The 20,411-nt window shown below is 39.2% G+C and overlaps 1 protein-coding gene across 1 annotated transcript in view; it reads right to left on the bottom strand.

The window, feature by feature from the left end:
- Nucleotides 1-628: 628 nt before the first annotated feature.
- The window catches only part of LOC149173623 (subtilisin-like protease SBT5.3), a 142,540-nt gene continuing 122,757 nt past the window's right edge, over nucleotides 629-20,411 (bottom strand). The window contains exon 15 of the mRNA XM_089426762.1: nucleotides 629-1,115. Coding sequence (XP_089282888.1) covers nucleotides 629-1,115 — 487 coding nt within the window. The remainder of the gene's footprint in view (nucleotides 1,116-20,411) is intronic.

Below are 20,411 nucleotides of genomic sequence, written 5' to 3' on the forward strand. Positions count from 1 at the left end.
CTATAGACTGCTGTATGCCATAGGTGAACTGGAAAGTTTCGAAGTCTGATCCATACAGGGGCTTTGGTAATGACTGCAGAAGCTGGGTCAAAATCTGAGAACCATGGAGTTATCAAGAGTCCTGCTGTGCCCATGAACCAAGGACCTTCTTCTAAGGTCTTTTCATAGTGCGTAGGACTATCGAACAGAACTATAAAATATCATTTTGAGCAGAAGCAAACCTTGAAATGGTGAGTCCAGTTGTCATTGATCCAGTCATAAAGGTCCTTAGAGCGAGGCCAAAGCCCATTGAATGTGAAATTATGGCCCTTTCAGCAAATCTTTGAATGTCATCTGCAAGGTCAGGGTGGGAGATCTCAACAGAGGGGACCTCCTCTAACTTGTCAACCAGAAAAGGCTTAGGTTTGGGAGGTTCAGGGGAGATGGGTATCTCATAGCGAACTACAGCTTTGTAGGAGTAGGGAGGAGCAGAAGAAGATTGACCTGCAGCGCCACCTCTCAAACGAAGGGAAAACACTAAAGAGCTATTATTTTTTATGCTGTAAGAAGAGAGGGGAAGAGGATCATCGAGTTGTTTACCTTGAAATATAAGTCTCTGTAGGGCAGAGGGGATCCCGAATCGGCGTTCCTAATTTACTTTGAGATTCTGCACCAGATTTGAAGGGTGTACCCTTTGCAGAGTGGTCTTGCCTGAGATCTGTGTGATTTGAACCTGAAATGGGGCAGAGAAATTTTCAGAAACTTTCTGAAGCAACACAGGGCCAGAGGCTTTTGGGTCTCCTATATATTGATGCACTGGAGGCAAAGGGGGAGGAAAAGGCTTCTGCCGATGGTAGCTTTCGCTCCAGCCTAGATCCACTGCAAAGGAATTCTCTTGAGCCGAAGACTCTGACAGAGATCTCATTTTCAGGTTCGCACTATCAAGGGTTTCAGAATGTGAAATTTCTGAAACAGTTTTAGAAGTATCAGGCGACGAACATGAAGGCAGAGTCAGAGGCAATGCCACCACAATCTCCAGATCCGAGAATAGTGATGGCGAATTAGGCGTTCCGTTCTCCAGATGGGCATTCTCATCTGATAGCTTCTTCGTGCTTTCTGCGGGAGAAGAAGGGCACCTGTTCGTGAAGGGTTCAGTGCCATTTCAGTGGGTTCTCTTCTTTCTTTCACTAAGGGTGAGAAAATCCGCCTTCCTCTTGTATCTGCCATTGCTGAGCCTCTGCAAGCGATTTGGCAGTGATTTTCCGAAGAGCAACTTGTGAGACTTGCTGCGGGTAAGCCTGGGGAGTTTCTCCATTGGCGGGAGAAAGCAGTGAGCTAAGAATCTGGATCGGCAAGCCATGAGTTGAAACCCTTGTGTGAACTACAAATGGCTTCAACAAATGTTATTTCTCTAAAGGCTATGAACTAGCTAGGGCTCAAAACCACACAACCTTTGAATTTAATAAATTTTAATGATGCTTTGACACAACTTTTCTTTTTCAATTTTAAGAGTCTAGAAAAAGCTAAAAATGACTCTAGTCCCTTTCGATTTTTAATGAGACTGAAGTGACAAGTGCTCAGATGGACCTTTTCTTTTAAGGAGTCGAAAATGAACAAAAGTGACTACTCTGGAAATCTAGAGAGAGGGATTACTAAACCAATCACAAAACTACAAAATACACCTTGGTGATAAATTAAAGAGAAATTACCAAGGACTTATGTACGGCAGTCAATCTTCCTGAATGATGTGTTCAATGCATTGCAATCGATAGGGCGGTAGACACGGATTCCTATGGATAAAGGATATAAGCCTATTGTGGTCTCCCAATATATACGCAACGATACGGGGATCACAAGTTCGTGCTAGCACTTGTTGTATCAAGGAGGAGGAATCACCCAACCTTCAATGAAAACGATAGTTACTAAATTTTACAATGCCAGAACACGTCTCTAGCCTAGACCTCTAGATGTGTTCCATTAAGTTCCAAAGCATTGTTAAGTTCATTGAAATTTATTTTAGAGTTGATCTTGTTTAAAATTTTTCCTTTCAATGGTTCATCACGTGATGTAGATATAAAATTCCTAAATATGTAGTCTACAATGATAAACAATCATTGTTTATTTTGAGCAATAAAAATCCTAGCTACTAAGGAAAGAAGATTACGATTCTTTCAAACAAAGAGCAAACAACACACACTAAATGCACTTTTCCTAAATCATTTTTCACACATAGTCTAAATGCAAATGCATGTATTTTTTTTCGTTCTCTTTAATGTGAAAATTCCAAAAAAGAAAACTAAATGTAGTAAAGATCTGAAATATTTTTACTCAAAGTGACATTTCGACAATTTCTTTTTCAAAATAGAAAGGAAGACTAAATGACACTTTTCGATTTCGAATAGAAAATGCTTTTGACACTTCAAATATCAACAAATCAAATCAAATACATGACAAAAAGTTCAATCAACTATCCAGGGAAGGAAGACTCAACGACACTTCTCTTTTTGACACAAAACGACAGTTACGACACTTTTTGTACCAAAACGACAGATCGATTTAAGAAACTTTTCGACAAAGGATTGTAAATGATGGACAAATACATAAAAACATTTACTAATCCTAATCAATGGAGGCTGATCTATCTGATGCAAGGAGGCTTCAGTAATGAGGTACTATTTATAAGCAGCAAAACAACTAAACAGAGTTGAAAACAAGGACAAAAAAACCCAAATTTCAAGAAGGGAAATAGGATCAGTTAGTCATCACACCTGGGCTTCACAGAAACAAGGATGCATCGCACTTTTTAGACTCGGGAGGTGCGACGCATACTGGTAGACAGTGATAGACAGTGCAATGGGCCAGGGAGCGCAACTGAGATGGGTGTTGGCTCAAATTTGTAGTTGAATTCAGTGAGTTAAGCTAAGCTATGATAGACAGTAAAGAGAAAAGTACAGAGGTATGATCTTGAGAGGTTACTGAGCTACCAAAATGGCATCTAGAATCCTTGTAAGTAAAATGTTCAATTCATAAACCAAACCAGAGATTGACTGAAGCAACATTCATCTACTATGCAATTGCAGAGCAAGAGCAGTTCGAAGGCTATCTGGCTAACTTCAAGCTCTGTCTATAATTTATAAAACAATCAACAATAAAAAACCAACATCTATTCGATCCCCAACGGAGTCACCATTTTGTTTCTGGGAAAAATAGTGTCTTTTTTATCAACTAGCCCTCTAGGATTGGCAACTACCCTAGAAACAAACAGTTTAAAGCAATTTACGATTTCCTCTATGATAGATAAGAGAGAGGCAAAGGAACCAACCTGGATCTTTTTCTTAACTCCTCGCTTGATCTCTCTCCCCCTTGACAGAGCTTGCGCCTCTCTTCCTACTTATCCCGCTTAGAGAATACCTGTAGAAACAAAGTAACAAAACACCATCAAATAATCTTGATCTATTATATCATAAGCATTGTAGAATCAGAAATACAATGAACATACAATAGCATTCACAAATAACAACATTCAAAAATACACAATTGTATAGAGGAAAACTCAAAGAACTTTATTAAAATAGAAGGGAGAATTACAGCCCAGCTGTTTTATCCAACATCATCCTCCCAGCATCAAAGCCCTCTTCACCTCATGAAAAGCAAGATCACCCAACAATACAATGCTCTTTCTCATATATAAACTATCAACACTTCCTTACAAATTACAAAATTCCATCCTCGTGATCTCTCAGACAAGGGATCCATTTATATATGTATGCAAGGGTGTGAGTCATCTCTGGGTTTTCGATTAGTGTCATTCCACTTGTTGTTTTTGGTTCCACTTGGAGATTTCTTGGATCTCCTACTCATCCTTGGGTGAATTCGGAGAGGTAAAAAGTTTCTAGAAGATTCCATGAGCATCCACTTAGCAAACCATCTCAGACATTTGTCCATTCTCGCTCATCGCACCCCACAGAAGGCCTCTTCAGTATGCATCGCACTTGGCTAGTGTAGAAGTCAGTATGCATCGCACCCTAACAGTGGAGCTTTCAGTATGGTCCAGTTTAGGCCAGTTCTGGATGGTTTTTCAGGTGGAACTTTTGGGGAATGATGTAATGAGTTGACCATGATCTTTTAGGGTATGAAACAACAATTTGAGGAGTTAAATAGCCCTAGTTTATTGACATATAAGATTGGGATTGAAGTGCCAAAATATGTCTATAACACTTGTCCTGATCGCTCAGTCCATTCATGGCCATCTCTCTACTCTTCTTTCGACTCCTTTGAGTCTCTACTTCCCTCCTGGAAGTTCTCTCTTCAACTTCTTCTAAGTCCCTACTTCCCTTCTGGAAGTTCTCTACTAGACTCCCTCTGAGCCTTGATTTCCATCCCAGAAATCTGCCTACCAAACGTCAAGTTGCACCTCTCCGATATCCTATGCACCTGCAACACTGATCTAGATTCGTTGGCTAGGAATCCACCTAGGTAGCGACTCCCTCTACCTTGTTTTGTCCTATTAGGTACTGTTTTGTCTCGGTAGCACAACACCCTACTAGCTTTACTCTCTCCGATCTACCCACAGATTCATATGCCCAAACAGCTGAAGAACTGAGCCTCTAGGATCTACGTAATCCCAACATTGGCTTAATTGCTCCACTAGCCAATTGCATCAACCCTCCTGGTCTTTGTGTGGCTCTTTGTGAGCCTCTCATGCCCTCTTCATCCTCTGCACTAGCCTCTCTCTAGCTTGAACGGATGATGCAGTCCTTCTGCGTCAACCCTTCTCTACTGCTTTCTGCCTAGGAACAACTTCTGTCAATTGGGACAAATGTTTCTATCACAAATTCTCTGATGCAACTAGTGCTTTCAGCTCTCCAATGATCTGCAACCCTCTGATACCATGTTGAAATTACTATGTATTACCCGTTAGAAATTTTATCTGTTTTCTCTGGTTTATTTCACCTACTTGTTTAATTACTAACAAGTTGTTTAATCATATAAACACTAAAATAAATGCAATATAGTTTCAACCATCTACATATCTACAGCTGAAAGAAATAAACAAACACACAAGTGACACCATTATTTTTGGACAATCATCCTCGGAAAAACCCAACTTGAGAAAACTGAAGCAGCAATTTTGAGGGTTATATTATTATGTAGTCTTTCTGAGTACAACTGGGTGCCAACCTAGATCACCCGACAAAGAAAATAATTTGGTAGTAATACCTCTATATTCAGAAGCCGATATTTAGAAAGTCTTCCCCACGAAACCCTCTCCAGCACAATCTGAAGCTCAGTGTCAACCCTCCTGGCCTCTGTGTCAACTTGAAACCCTCTACATCAGCCTTTCGAGGCTCCGTGCAGCCTCTCTGACCCTCTGTGTCACTCTTGTAGCCTTTGTGTGGATGACACAGGCCCTTTTGGCCTCTACACAGTCGTCGCTAGCCTCCATATGGCTCCCTCTAGCTCTGCATCTGCCTCTCTGCCTCTGCGTTGGTCTTTTGTCACTATCTCTTCCTCTCTGCCTCGTACTCATTACCCCTCACTGTAACTCTGATCACTGATTCGATTTCTCTTAGCAAACCCCGCTCTAAAAAATTGAATGTTTGATCACTCTGGTGTATTCTCCAACTAACCCTCAAGCCTCCTCTTATAATTTTTCTGATGAGTCTTCAACGACCAAGATTACATCTCTAATCAACGGCTAAGATTATATTTGGTTGGATCCATGTCCTTTAGAACCTTCTAACCTAGTTTTATATTAATACCCATTTTTTTCCTAAGATTAGACTTACGAACTCCATTAAAAATATTAATTATTTTAATATCTCATTAACATGATAAAATCTTCCCAAACCATTTTTGGGTCTTAGAGACCTCATGCTCTTAGCCTCTCCACCAATTTTCATGGCTAGAGCACATCTGATGCTACCCCAAACCAACACTCCTTCCTTAAGGAGTGTTTGTATGGCGTTACCCTGCTTTAAGGGTTTTGATTAATAAAGAGAAGCATTTCTGTATGTAGATATTGTTATTTCTGGGCATATTTATATTTTCATATATTTGCAGGTCAGATCTACTACAAGTGGTACGAGAGCACTTTTTGGGCAAAGATGAGAGATTTTTTTTTTTGTAGGAAATTTTGGGGCGGCGAGTTTGCATATCATTTCTGAAACTTTGGGTGCAAAATTTGCAGAAACAAAATGAATATCTAGATTCTTTATGAAAACATACCCAAATTCAAAAAAAAAATCGGCTGAATCAGAGTTCGGATGAGGGAGATATTGCTAATTTAAAAATCAATTGTGTTGTAGAAATGTTTCTGATGACAATTCGTGGACAACGGATCTCCAATCAACTTTTGCAGATTTTGTGGGGAATTTTGAGACACTAATTATAGATATAATGTCCTCTTGAAAAATTACCCATTTTTGAAAAAAAAAATCGATTGAATTGGAGTCCGGATGAGGGAGATGTCGCTGATCTAAAATCAACTCTTTTTTAAAAAAATTTGGAAATCTAAACAATTGCAGAGTGAATTTGAATTTCCATAGTGCCTTGATAGAGATTCTATCACATGAGAAGATGCAGAATGGTTGTTCCATTTCCAAAAAAATGTTATAATAAGGATTCTGAGCCATATTGATCGAGTTGTGTCCATTTAAAATTTTTGCCAAAGTAAGTGATTTTTTTCAAAACCCTCTTTATGGCTTCTAACAAGAAAATTTTTTTACAGGGAAAGATAATGGTCCTACTATTGAAGAATTCATAAAATGTTTTAATAAAACCTCTCTGAAACATTGGAAAGGTTTAGTATGGTCTTTTGTGAAATATGAGACTGCCATATGGTGGAGCTCACTTGATAGCACAAAGTTGTCGAAACTTTCATATGATGAATTTGAAAAACTCCTTTTGGACAAATGATCTCATGCTACACAACAAGAGAATGAAACACGGAAAGGGTTATTTTCTGATGATATCTCCTTATTACAAGTTTATGGATGTATTCAAAAATAGAAGATAATTGTGTCTATCAATCCTAATAGCAAGCATAATTTTATTAATGTTCATTTGGCTAAAATATTGGAAGTCCTGACCAAACAAATGGAGCACACACAGGTTAATAATGAGCAAGTGCAAGTTTATAAATATTTGATGATTTCTATGGATAAGTGTGTATTGCATTCTGATTTTTATGCTTCAGGTATAGCTATTATGGTTGTTGTTTTGGGATACCCTTGGATGGAATCCGTTGGTACTATCAATATTAATGTGCAAAAGAAATTCCTGAAGCTCTGGTATAAAAAGAAGAAAATTACATTACAAGATATTTCCATCAATAAACAAGTAGAGTCCAATTAGGCTAAAGCAGAAAATGTTGCAAGTATTGATACATCAGATGAGGAGTTTGTTTTTGAAGTAATACTAGAAGATAAGCAACAAATGCAGGAGCCACAACATGTACTAGATACCAATCAGGCTCCATTAGGTGGTGAATTAAAGAAAGATACACCATTGGTTAAAGCTTCAGCATGTCACCGCCCACAACACCCAGAAAGAAAACAACCAACAAGATGGAAACGAGTTAGCAACAAGGACAACAACCCCCGCACGACAGATAGAGAGGTGTGAAGATCCAACTACAACACATCAACACAAAGGAACTGCTAGGATCAACTCCCATCTCAAGTGAGCGAGGCACTGGCTAGATCGAGTAATCACGTGCATGATACCAGTGGACTATTCTTTTAAGTAGATCTTATTATTTGTGTTCTTCTTATGTTTCGGGGACAAAACATGTTTAAGGGGGTGGAATGTAGTATACCTAGGGGGGATATTATGGGGTATGGGTACAAAGGGAGGTACCCAAGGGAATAAGGTAATGAGGTGATGGGCCATAGTTAATAAATAAAGTGGTTAACATGCATCATGTAAGGCACCACTATAGATAGGAATAATGTAAACCCATTGTATTAGATATATGGTATCGAGAGACCCATGGTAATGACCCAGGGTGTTGTATGTATGAAGCCTATATGGAGGCTAGAGGCTCCCCATTGAGAGGGGTCAAGGATTATTGTATTGGAAATCATATGGCTTGTGGAGTGTTCTCCTTCATTAAGGAGTGATTGTATGGTGTTACCCTACCTTAAGGGTTTTGATTAATAAAGAGAAGAATTTCTATATTCAAATCTTGCTATTTCTAGGCATATTTCTATTTTCATGTATTTGCAGGTCAGATCTACTACAACTTCTCCTGTAAAATGTCCTGAGTGTCTTCTATGTTTATGCCTAGATTCATCACTTTTGTTCTTATAGCAGCGTCTGGAAATATTCCCATTTCTACCATAGTAAAACAAATTATTCTTAAATCATTTCTGACAGATGACTTAACTTGACTTGATTTTGGAAATGGATTGTTCTAAGATGAGCTTCCACCTTTTTTTGCTCCTCTTTGTTTCCCTTTGAGTAATCTATTCTTTGCCACAAGTGCCAAATCTAGATTTTGGGGCTTCAAATTCTTGCGCCTCTTTTCTTCCTACAACAATATACCTGTCAATTGCTCAAATTTTGGTGCTTTCTCCCTTGTCGCAAGACTTGTAATAAACAACTGATAATCATCTAACATTCCATTTAAAGTGATTGTCACACAATTAGTAGAAGGTATTGATTCTCCTATATTTCCAACTTATCTTTCAAATCTTTGATTCTGGAAATAAAGTCACTAAAGAAATAATTCTCTTCCATCTTAACATACATGAGCTTACTCTTAATAAAAAAGACTCAGTTTGTATTCTTAGTTTCATACAACATCTTCAATGCATTCTTGGTCACATTAGAGGTTTGACAATCAAGAAGATAAGGAATTACATTGTATTTAACATACATCCATAATAATAACTTTGTTTTGTTCTCCCTCTTCTCCCTGTCCTTGATTGATGTAGCTGTCGATCCTATAGTAGGTTTTGCTTCTTCTCCCTTCGTGATAGTCCAAGAGCCATAAATTTGTATCTTAAATTTCCAGTTGATGTAATTCGGGCCATCCAAATTATTTTCTTAATTTAAGTATGTCTATGCAAGTGGATTCAACATCTTCTCACAATGTCTTTTAGGAGGACCTCAAACAACTTACAAAAAAAAAATTGGTGCCACTTTGCAATGGAGAGCCTCATGGTGGTTGCCACTCCACGTGCCTTTTTTTTTTTAAATGTGAAAGACTATTTTTAAAGAAAAAACAACTTGTGTCCTTTTTTACTGGTGTTGTTGACTAACTCCAACACAATTTTAAAAGGAGGAGGGCAGAGATGCAACCCAAAATATATAAGATTCATAAGTTTACCCTTATCAACACATGACCTCCTGTTGTTTAATGTGTTGATAAAAAAATACAAATCAGACCACATTTCTCTGGCCGATGCATTCGACAGATCTCCATGGGCATTAGCTGGCATTGTTGACCCATCACTACATTCACTGCGCTACTCTCTTCCTTTCACCGATGCGCCCGCCTAATTCTACTATGGAATCAAGCGTCTCAACACTTCCCAGAGACAGATGGAACTACAAAACAATTAAGAGTAACACTCTCTGCAACGAGCACTCTTCAAACAATTGAGAAAAACACATAGGTGTATGCTCCTGTTTCCAAAGGTCGTTGGCACTTCTTGTAAGATATGAACTTCAACAACAATCCAACAATTATCAACACTAACTCCAGGCTCACTGCAACATCCAAATATGTTGTCCAAATTCTTCAAAGACTCAACAAACTAGCCTCTTAATCAACCTCACCAACCACAAATCGATTGTTGGAAATAGCAACAAGAAATGTTAAAAATAGAATCCAGGAATTCCAATTTAATTTGTCCTTGAATTAAATTGTGGATTAAAATTGTAATTCTTTTCTCATAGAAATTTGTAATATTTAACTAAGTTAAGTTGACTTAGTTAACTTAGGAATTTTGAATTTGAAGTCTTTTGGAAGTCATGTAAGTGTTCTCCCTAAATTTTAGGTTTCTAGGATGACTTTAATTGTGAGTTATAATTAGATAACTCGGTTTACTGAGTTATGTTTAGTTAAATTAGTTCTAAAATGTTTGTGGGACTAATAGAGAGTTAACAGTCAGTTGGTGCACTAGGGCATCCACAAGTGTCACTCTAGTTAACTGAAGATTCCCTCATTAGAAACTCATGCATGTCGATTATGAGAAAGACCCAGCTGAGACTAGAGTGCAAGGATAGTGTACTATCAATTGTATGATTTACCAAGTTGTATAGATAATGCATGCAATCAAGAAGTCAACCTATATTGGATTGCACAGTTTTGGAAGCACTGGATTCTCATTAATATGGGCTATTCAGCCATAGGAATTGCACAAGGAAATAAGGGCTTGGAGAGTAGCAGAATAGGCTAAGGTTTGGCTTAAGCTAGCTTGTGAGCAGAAAGTTGATCATACTTTTGTATGAATTGTTCTAGTGAGAACAAGCTTTGTATTTTCACTCATATTTTTTTATTAATGCAATATAGATAGTAGGGGTTTTGAGCAGTGGCTTTCCCAGGATAAATATTGTGTTATGTGCCATTGATTTATCTTCTTCTTGTTCATATGGTTTTCATCGATCTATTGGCTTGCACTGGTTGAAGGTAGATTCTTGTCCTCTGCTTTAATACTTCGTATGAGCTTATGAATCTACAAGATTTTCTAAATGGTATCAAAGATAAAGACAATATACTAGAGGAGACTTCGAAGTTTTGGGTCTTGGGTTACAGGTGAAATTTTAAATTTGCAATACATACCTCAGGATCAGTAGATAGCATTTTATGATTTGCGGCTCGAGTATGCCTTGGATGGAAACTCAAATTACATAGACTGGAAGGACAAGATGGAGGTCGTGTTGGGGGATAATGGCTTGAAGAAATTCATTGATCAAGACATTCCTAAGCCACCAGCATCAGATGAAAAATATTTGGACGAATGTAAGAAGTGTGTGGCAAGGGTGAGGCAGATAATCCTTGAGGGTTCGAGACCACATTTTCTCGAGTCTTCAGGGGAAGGAGACACTGTGTGCTATGTGGGAAGCATTGATAGACATTTTGCATAACAACAGTGACCATAGGAAGTTGGAACTAAAATATAAACATCAAAAAATCAAGATGGAGGTGGGCGACTCAATTCCAAATTACTTGACCAAGTTCACTCCTTGTCAAGATGAGATTGGAAGTGTTGGAATTAGTTTTGTCGAGGATGATATGGTGAGCCTAGATCTTCTTTGACTTCCCAAGAGTTGGAATAGTTATCAGGACTCTGTCAATGGGAGGGGGAAGCTGGTAGATTTGGAACGACTGTGGTCAGATTTGGTACAAGAGGAGTTTCGATGGAACATCAAAGATGGGACCTCTTCTAAGGAAGTGGAAGATTATTTTGCCTTAGCGAGTAAGGAAAAGAAGGCCAAGGGAAATAAGTCCCAAGGCAAGGTGGGAAGCAAGAAGATGGACTTGTCAAAATTCAAGTGTTTTCACTGTCACGAGCATCGACACTATGCCATGAATTTCCCATAGAATAAAGCAACCAAGAAGAAGCCTATAGTAGTTGCAACAAGTGACGCTCTAGCTTCACAATTCGAACTTGATTTCACTCTCATTTCATGCATGGCCAACATTATCATGGGAGGTGTGTGGTATCTTGACAGTGATGCCTCATTCCATATGAAAGGGAAAAAAGATCTCTTTAGTGATTTTGAGGAGAAAGACCTCAAGTACAGCATATAGTTTGGAGATGGCAGGAGGTATAGAGTTATCGGGATTGATACAGTTACCTTTCAGAGGGAGTCTAGCTCCCTTCTTAGGATCACAGATGTGATGTATGTTCCAGGACTTAAGAAGAATCTAGTTTCAGTCACGGTATTGGAAGACCATGGCTATGATGTGATTTTTAGTAAGGGAAATGTTTTCCTTAGACACATCGCCATGGGACAGGTGAAATAGATCGATGCACGGGTGAAGAACCTGTATGCTCTTGAGGTACAAGATGCATGAAAATCCTTGAGGAGAAAGGAAAAAGTTAAAGACTTGGTAGTTGAGAGGGAGAGTGAATTACCTCTCAAAATTCAACCCTAGAAGTAGCCTCAAAAGCAGTCTCATACAATTGTTGATTAGCCACAATTGGAGAAGCAGAGAGGAGACCGAGTGGAGGCATCCACTCATGCAAAGACCTCCAGTAGGGGGAAATTTTGAGCCAAGTGGGCAGAGGGAGCACATGCAACCATACTTCCAGGTGGGAGGTGGGGCGATGTGAAGTGGTAGTCCCAAGAGGGATGAAATTGGGCAGGGTCCATTGAGTAGTTTTATCTCATGGATCATACCTTGCTACGGGAGCCCAAAGTACATAGTAATGGGAGGAATTAGTGGTGATTGATGCAGTGAGAGATCAGAGTGGCAGAGGCTAGAGCAGTTAGATACTAAAGAGCGTAGAGAAGGGTTGACAATAATTCATAAAGGAAGATTCAACAGAAGCACGGAGTTTTCAGTCGATAGAGATAGTAGCGGTTAGAGAATTTGATGACAGATGCATCATATTGGTTCAGGTTGGATTTTTTTTAGTTGCAGGAGTTGTTGTAGAAACAACACTAGAGAGAAGTGTTGTGTGTAGAACATTCCAAAGGTTTAGGATTAGGATAGAGTTGAATTCCTTTTGTTTTGAGAGGGAGTGCTATAAATAGGAAAAAGAAATGTTAAAAATAGAATCCAAAAATTCCAATTTAATTTGTGCTTGAATTAAATTGTGAATTAAAATTGTAATTCTTTTCTCATAGCAACGTGTAATAGTTTACTAGGGTAAGTTGAATTAGTTAACCTAGGAATTTCGAGTTGGAAGTCTTTTGGAAGTCATGTAAGTGTTCTCCCTATATTTTAGGGGTCCAGGATGGGTTTAATTGTGAGTTGTAATTGGATAACTTAGTTTACTAAGTTATGTTTAGTTAAATTAGTTCCAAACTATTTTTGGAACTAATAGAGAGTTAACAGCCAGCTGGTGCACTAGTGCATCCACAAGTGTCACTCTAGTTAACTGAATATTCCCTCATCAGAAACTCATGCATGTCGATTCTAAGAAAGACCCAGTTGAGACTAGTGTGCAGGGACATTGTAGTATCAGTTGTATGATTTACTGAGTTGTATAGATCATGCATGCAATCAAGAAGTCAACCTAGATTGGATTGTGCATTTTTGGAAGCACTGGATTCCCATTAATATGGGCTATTCATCCATAGTAATTGTGTAAGGAAATAAGGGCTTGGAGGGCAGAAGAATAGGCTAAGGTTTGGCTTGAACTAGCTTGTGAGCAGAGAGTTGATCATACTTGTGGAGGAATTGTTCTAATAAGAACACACTTTGTATTTTCACTCAGATTTATGATTAATGCAATATAGATAGTAGTGGTTTTGAGCAGTGGGTTTCCCCAGATAAATATTGTGTTATGTGCCATTTATTTATATTCTTCTTGTTCATATTTATTTCATCAATCTATTGGCTTCTGCTGGTTGAAAGTAGAAGTAGATTCTTGTCCTCTGGTTTATTACATTGCATGAGCTTGTAAATCTACAAGATTTTCTACATCGGCCTCCCCTTCCAGAGGGAGCACATGCAATCATACCTCCAGGTGTGAGGTGGGGTGATGTGAAATGATAGTCCTAAGAGGGTTGAAATTGGGAAGGGTCCATTGAGAGGTTTTATCTCATGGATCGTACCTTGCTACGGGAGCCCAAAGTACATAGTAGTGAGATGAATTAATGGTGATTGATGCAGTCGAAGATCGGAGTGGAAGAGGATAGAGTAATCAAATAATGAAGAGCACAAAGAAGGGATGACAACAATGCAGAAAGGCAGAGTCAATAGAAGCGCAGAGTTTTTAGTCGACAGATGCAGTAGTAGTAAGAGAATTTGATGATAGATGCATCATACTAGTTTAGGTTGGATGCTTTTTTTTAGTTTCAGGAGTTGTTGTAGAAACAGAACTAGAGAGAAGTGTTGCATGACGAACATTCCAAAGGTTCAGGATTGGGATAGATTTGAATTCCTTTCTTGTTGAGAGGGAGTGTTGGAAATTGTTGGATACCTATACCAATAGGTTTCATATTTCATGATTGGCAAGGGAAAAGACCAAATATGCTCTGCTTTGACTTCACAAAGATCCCATATTTTCTATAAGAGACAAGGTGTGTAAAGAGCTTCTCCTTGGTTCAATTTTGATGGCCTTGTTTCAATTTTGATGGATGATCCAACAGTCTAATCTGGGTCATGCCATGCTTTAAATTTTTCAGTTGTAGAATAGAGAAAGAAGTCTGTCCAAACTGCTTAATCTTGGCAGACAATTAGCCTAGGTAGAGAAAGTAAGGTTCCCAACTGTTTAATCTGGGATCTTGGAAGCTATAAGGGTAGAAGTAGATAGGACAACAAAAGAAAAAGCCAAAGAAAAGAAAAGGCAAATAAGGGTTTGCAAGCTTAAATGCACCCTCCAAAAAGAAACAAAAAATGCTAGGCTAAGTAGCTGGGTAGGTAGAAGCAGTGGCAGAAATGGCCTTCAATTCAAATTCCAATCATGATAATCCAAAAAAGAAAGGAAAGCTATGGAGCATGTCTAATTTCCCTTTTATCCCTCTTCCATGTCATTTACTAATATCCCCTTTGAGTGGGCATTCCAAGGAACTATTTGTGGTTTTATGATTGAAATAAAATCTTTTGGAAGCCACATTTCTTGTCTAAAATTCTTTTCATTTTGATCTACTCTTAAAACCAAGTTTCTTTCAAATGAACTTAATGGTTTCCCCTTCATTCACTTCCATTATCCATGCTAACACTAACCCTATTATATAAATCCCTTATATCACCTTTTTCCCTAATATTACTAACACCATGGTGTATAAACCCCAACTCTTATATAAATACCCTCCACTTGGTATTATAGCCAATAAGTTACATGTCAGGGATCAGATGACACCTGGTCATCTTGATAAACCTAAGCTAAATCGCCCTTCCCCTTTGCAAATCCATTTCCTCACTCTTTGACCCCCATTTGCACATGAAAAAACCCCTAAAAGCCTAGTTTCTACCCTTACCCGCTTCAAAATGGCTAAAAACATCAAAAAACCAACATTTTTCTCTTATCCTAAGTCTAAAGGGCGGGTCTATTTTCAACAAAAATCGTGAAAACCCATTGTTCCAAAGCTTCCGCCAGTGCACAGATCCCCAGGACAATATTAAAATAAGCCTCCGCCCTTCCCCGTACTTGGTTATCACTTCACCTTCCCGATGACCGTCCGATCGAGCAACTCCAGATCCGACGGCCCTGATCACATCGGACCCCTTCCGACGCCTGATCATTAACTGTACTATCCTCCTGTCACGTCAAGCTACCGACAACCGTTAGATCTTGCTCCTCCAGATCCGACGGCCACTACAGCATCGGAGCCGATCCGCTGCCCGAACGATATCTCCCGACGGCCGTATTCTGGCTACGTCATGCGGCAGCCACGCGTCCACTCCACAGCCCATCGGAGGTACCACTGACGCATACCGCCACCGTACCGTAGGCGGTGCGATATGAAACCGCCTCGGTTTCTGGTTTTATCATTCCCGCTTGTATTACCTCACCGCCACGTCACTGCTCCGTCACCCCACGTCACCCCCAGGTACGCCGTCGCATCATTTCTCCGCTCAACCACTGGTCCACCTGTCCTGCCATCTCACTGTCCCTGTGGACCAACCAGAGGCCGCCACCTGGCCGGATGACGTCCTGCTGACGTCATCCGACCCTGACCCCACCTGTGACGTCATGCTGACGTCAGCACGAAAACGCGCCAAAATCACCAAAAAGTATATTTATGCCAAAAATTGTGTTTTTTGCTATTTTTGGGCGCAAGCTTTGTTGTTTGTTCTGCATGTAAATTCACGTCCAAACCTGCACCAGTCAATCAAACATTTGGCAGTGCTGCTGCCTTAATTGTCAAGAAAACCCGACTAAATGATGAAATTGTTCTAGAAAACAAGCCAGAAAAGAAACCACAACTTCTGCTTACATTGCCATCCCATGAAAAGGTCACCAAATCTCCTTCCCGACAAAACATTCTATGGTTCCTTGAGTTTGATGGCTCAGTCAACAAGTTAGGGGCAGGAGCTGGAATTTGGATACACAATGAAGAAAATGGTCATGCAGAGGGCAGAGCTTATAGATTGAATTTCAGATGTACTAACAACATGGCAGAATATGAAGCTCTTTTACTAGGCCTCAAGTTAGTAAAGTTCTTACAAGCTGCCAGGGTTTCAATCATGGGTGATTCAGATTTAGTTATCCAACAAGTGAAAGGAAACTTTGTCACTAATGACAAAAGACTAAGAACTTATAGAGCTGTTGTTGCTAAGGTACTAAACTTTTTCTCTGAATTCCAAATTACTAAAATTCCCAGAACCCAAAATCTACATGCTCATAGTCTGGCTACCTTTGCAAGTACCTGCAAGCTGCCCTTTGAGCCCCACAATTGTTTCACGGCTGAAGTAAAACATAGACCCTCCATACCAAACAACATCAATGATTGGCAAGTATTTGAGAATGACAAGCAAATAAACCGATTTTTAACTCTACAGCAAGAATTTGCAGGATTAAATATTGACATTGAGGCAGCAAGTCAATCACAAATACTTAATGGGGCAAGTCCATCACAAATACAGTTTCAACAGACTGCTCAGCCAATATCACCTAGGACTGCAAAGCAAATGATGAATCCAACTATTTTCAATATAGAAGACATCCAGCAAATTCAACGAGTTGACTGGGAAGAGGGAGTATCCAATGCTGAAACTGAAATCATTGAGCTGAAAGACAACTTTCTACCAACAGGCCTAACCCCACTAGAAGATATTTTTGATTCAAATGATATTCCCAGAAAACCAAAAATGCAGCCCCTAGATGCAGCCATTGAAGAATGTAACATAGGTACAACTCACAAACCCAAAATAATCAAATTATCGGCCTCTTTGCCTCCTGATCAAAAGCCTAAATACATTGATCTTTTTAAAGAGTTTCAGGATGTCTTTGCATGGAGTTATGAGGACCTAAAGTCCTATGACACCTCTGTTATCCAGCATACTATCCCTCTTAAGCCTAATCAAAAACCCTTTAAACAAAAACTGAGAAGAATCAATCCTATGCTTCTCCCAGCAATGGAACAAGAGGTACAAAAAATGTTTAAGGCAGGCATCATAGCACCAATCCGATTCTCTGAATGGATCTCCAATTTAGTCCCTACAAGAAAGAAGACTGGAGAAATTAGGCTGTGTGTGGACCTAAGGAATCTAAATCAAGTGTCTCTCAAAGACAATTACCCCTTACCCAAAATGGATCACATTCTCCAAAGAGTGGTAGGTGCCTCAAGGATCTCATTGCTTGATGGATTCTCAGGCTTTAATCAAATCTTGGTACACCCTGATGACCAAGACAAAACTGCATTTACAACCCCATGGGGAACATTCAAATATGTAAAAATGCCTTTTGGATTGAAAAATGCAGGGGCAACATTTCAAAGAGCAATGGATATTGCTTTTGCGAAGGAAATTCATGACTTCTTAGTCATTTATTTAGATGACCTAACACCTTTTTCAAAATCTAACCAAGAGCATCTAAAACACTTAAGACAAATTTTCCTAACATGCAGAAAATATGGAATTTCCTTAAATCCTAAGAAATCTCTGTTTGGTTTGGAAGAAGGCAAGCTCTTAGGACACATCATCTCAAAGGATGGCATAAGAATTGACCCGGATAGAATCCAAGCCATCTTACAAATGCCTCACCCAAGAAATGTCAAAGAATTACAAGGATTCTTGGGAAAAATCAACTTCTTGAGAAGGTTTATCCCAAACTTAGCAGAGCTAAGCAGATTATTAAACAACATGCTGAAAAAAGATTCAAAGGTGAAGTGGACTGTTGAAGCCAATCAAGCATTTGAAGGTATAAAATTGGCCCTTACCCAGACCCCAGTCTTGACCAGTCCTCAGTTTGACAGAGAATTTATCATTTTCTCTTTTGCTTCCCAACATACTATTGCTGCGGTTTTATTACAAAAGGATGACCAAGGAAATGAGAAGCCAATTGCTTTCTTTAGCAAAGCCCTCAGAGATGCACCTTTGAAGTATCAAATTATGGAAAAACAAGCTTATGCTTTAGTCAAAGCAATTAAAGACTTCAGGATTTATATCCTTTATTCCCATGTTATAGCATATGTGCCAAGTCCTATTGTCAAAGACATTCTCACTCAAGAAAATTTAGAAGGTAGGAGAGGAAAATGGATTGCCAGTATACTAGAATTCGACATTGAAATAAAACCTACAAAGCTAATAAAAGGGCAAGGCTTGGCCAAATTAATGACAGAAACAAACTTCCAAGTCCTAGACATCAATCAGCTGGACAGTGAAACAGAGCTGGCGACTCCAAAGATCAATGAAGCCTTTGAACAATCCCCCTAGTATTCTGATATCTGTTATGTGTTACAAAACCTGTGTGCTCCCCCAGGGCTGTCCAAAACTAAGTGTAGGTTCTTAAAAATGAAAACATCAAGATTTTGTGTCATGGATGGAAATCTACTATGGAAAAACCATGAAGGAATATTGCTGCACTGTTTAATGGAAAATGAAACTAACAATATCATGCAAGAGTTTCATGCAGGAGACTGTGGTGGACATTTGTACTGGAAATCCACTGTGGACAAAATACTGAGGGCTGGTTATTACTGGCCCACCATGTTCTCTGATATCAAGAAATTTACAACCTCATGTCACAAATGCCAAGTGTTTGAGGGCAAAAGACAGTTGCTGCCACTTCCTCTAAGGCCTATTGCAATAGAAAGACCTTTTCAGCAATGGGGCTTGGACTTCATTGGGGAAATTCATCCCTCATCTTCAGGCCAACATAGATGGATCTTAACAGCCACAAACTACTTCACTAAGTGGATTGAAGCTGCCCCATGTAGACAAGCAAATGATTCCACAATCATTCAGTTCTTGGAGAACAACATATTGGCCAGATTTGGCTGTCCTGATAAGATAATAACAGACAATGCTGCTGCTTTCAGATCCAAGAAGATGGTGAATTTCTGCCACAAATTTCACATCACTTTGGGTCATTCCACTGCATACTATCCCCAAGGAAATGGCCTAGCTGAATCATCAAACAAGAGCCTAGTGAACATCATAAAGAAGGTACTAGAAGAAAATAAAAAGAATTGGCATAAGAAACTAGTCAATGCTTTATGGGCAGATAGACTAACAACCAAAAGATCAATTGGGACCAGCCCATATGAGTTGGTTTATGGACTAGAAGCCAAATTCCCTTCATCATTAGCAGTGCCTGTTATGAAGCTTCTTCAAGAAAGCCAAGCGGAACCTAATGATATGCAAAGAAGGATCAATCAGATCATATGTCTGCAGCAAACCAGAGATCAAGTTTTCAGCAGAGTTCAGATGTTACAAGAAAAACTAAAGAAGGCCTTTGACAAAAGAACGAAAGCAGAAGATTTCAATGTGGGAGACAAAGTCCTCAAGTGGGATGCAAGAAGAGAAGACAAAGGAAAACATGGAAAGTTTGACTCCTTATGGAGAGGACCCGTTGCTGTCCAAGCAGTACAAGGAAACAACACTTATTTCCTGAAAAGCCTAAGTGAAACCGATTTGGATGAAGGTCCTGTGAATGGCAGGATGCTCAAACACTATTTTGAATACCACCCATGAGAGTACACTGAAGGTCCCTTGTACATATGCAGATTGTATATATTATTTTCTGTAGGTTGTAAAAATGCAATTCTCAAGTTTATTTGAATATCAGCAAAAGTACAGACTCAGAGCTATGTCAAGAAGGAAAAGCAATTTTGATTTTTCAAAGCAGCATAAGTCAAAGTTCAAGACTAGGCAGCGTTCAAGGAGCCAAGGCAATCTGACCTGCTGTTCTTGGTCTTTCAAATGAAAAACCATCCCCATGTGGAGCCACTGTTGGATACCTATACCAATAGGTTTCATATTTCATGATTGGCAAGGGAAAAGCCCAAATATGCTCTGCTTTGACTTCACAAAGATCCCATATTTTCTATAAGAGACAAGGTGTGTAAAGAGCTTCTCCTTGGTTCAATTTTGATGGCCTTGTTTCAATTTTGATGGATGATCCAACAGTCTAATCTGGGTCATGCCATGCTTTCAATTTTTCAGTTGTAGAATAGAGAAAGAAGTCTGTCCAAACTGCTTAATCTTGGCAGACAATTAGCCTAGGTAGAGAAAGTAAGGTTCCCAACTGTTTAATCTGGGACCTTGGAAGCTATAAGGGTAGAAGTAGATAGGACAACAAAAGAAAAAGCCAAAGAAAAGAAAAGGCAAATAAGGGTTTGCAAGCTTAAATGCACCC

Source organism: Pinus tabuliformis, chromosome 4_2 (assembly GCF_031772625.1).
Source record: "Pinus tabuliformis cultivar Carrire ecotype Pingquan chromosome 4_2, CPIR1, whole genome shotgun sequence".
Taxonomy (NCBI): Eukaryota; Viridiplantae; Streptophyta; class Pinopsida; order Pinales; family Pinaceae; genus Pinus; species Pinus tabuliformis.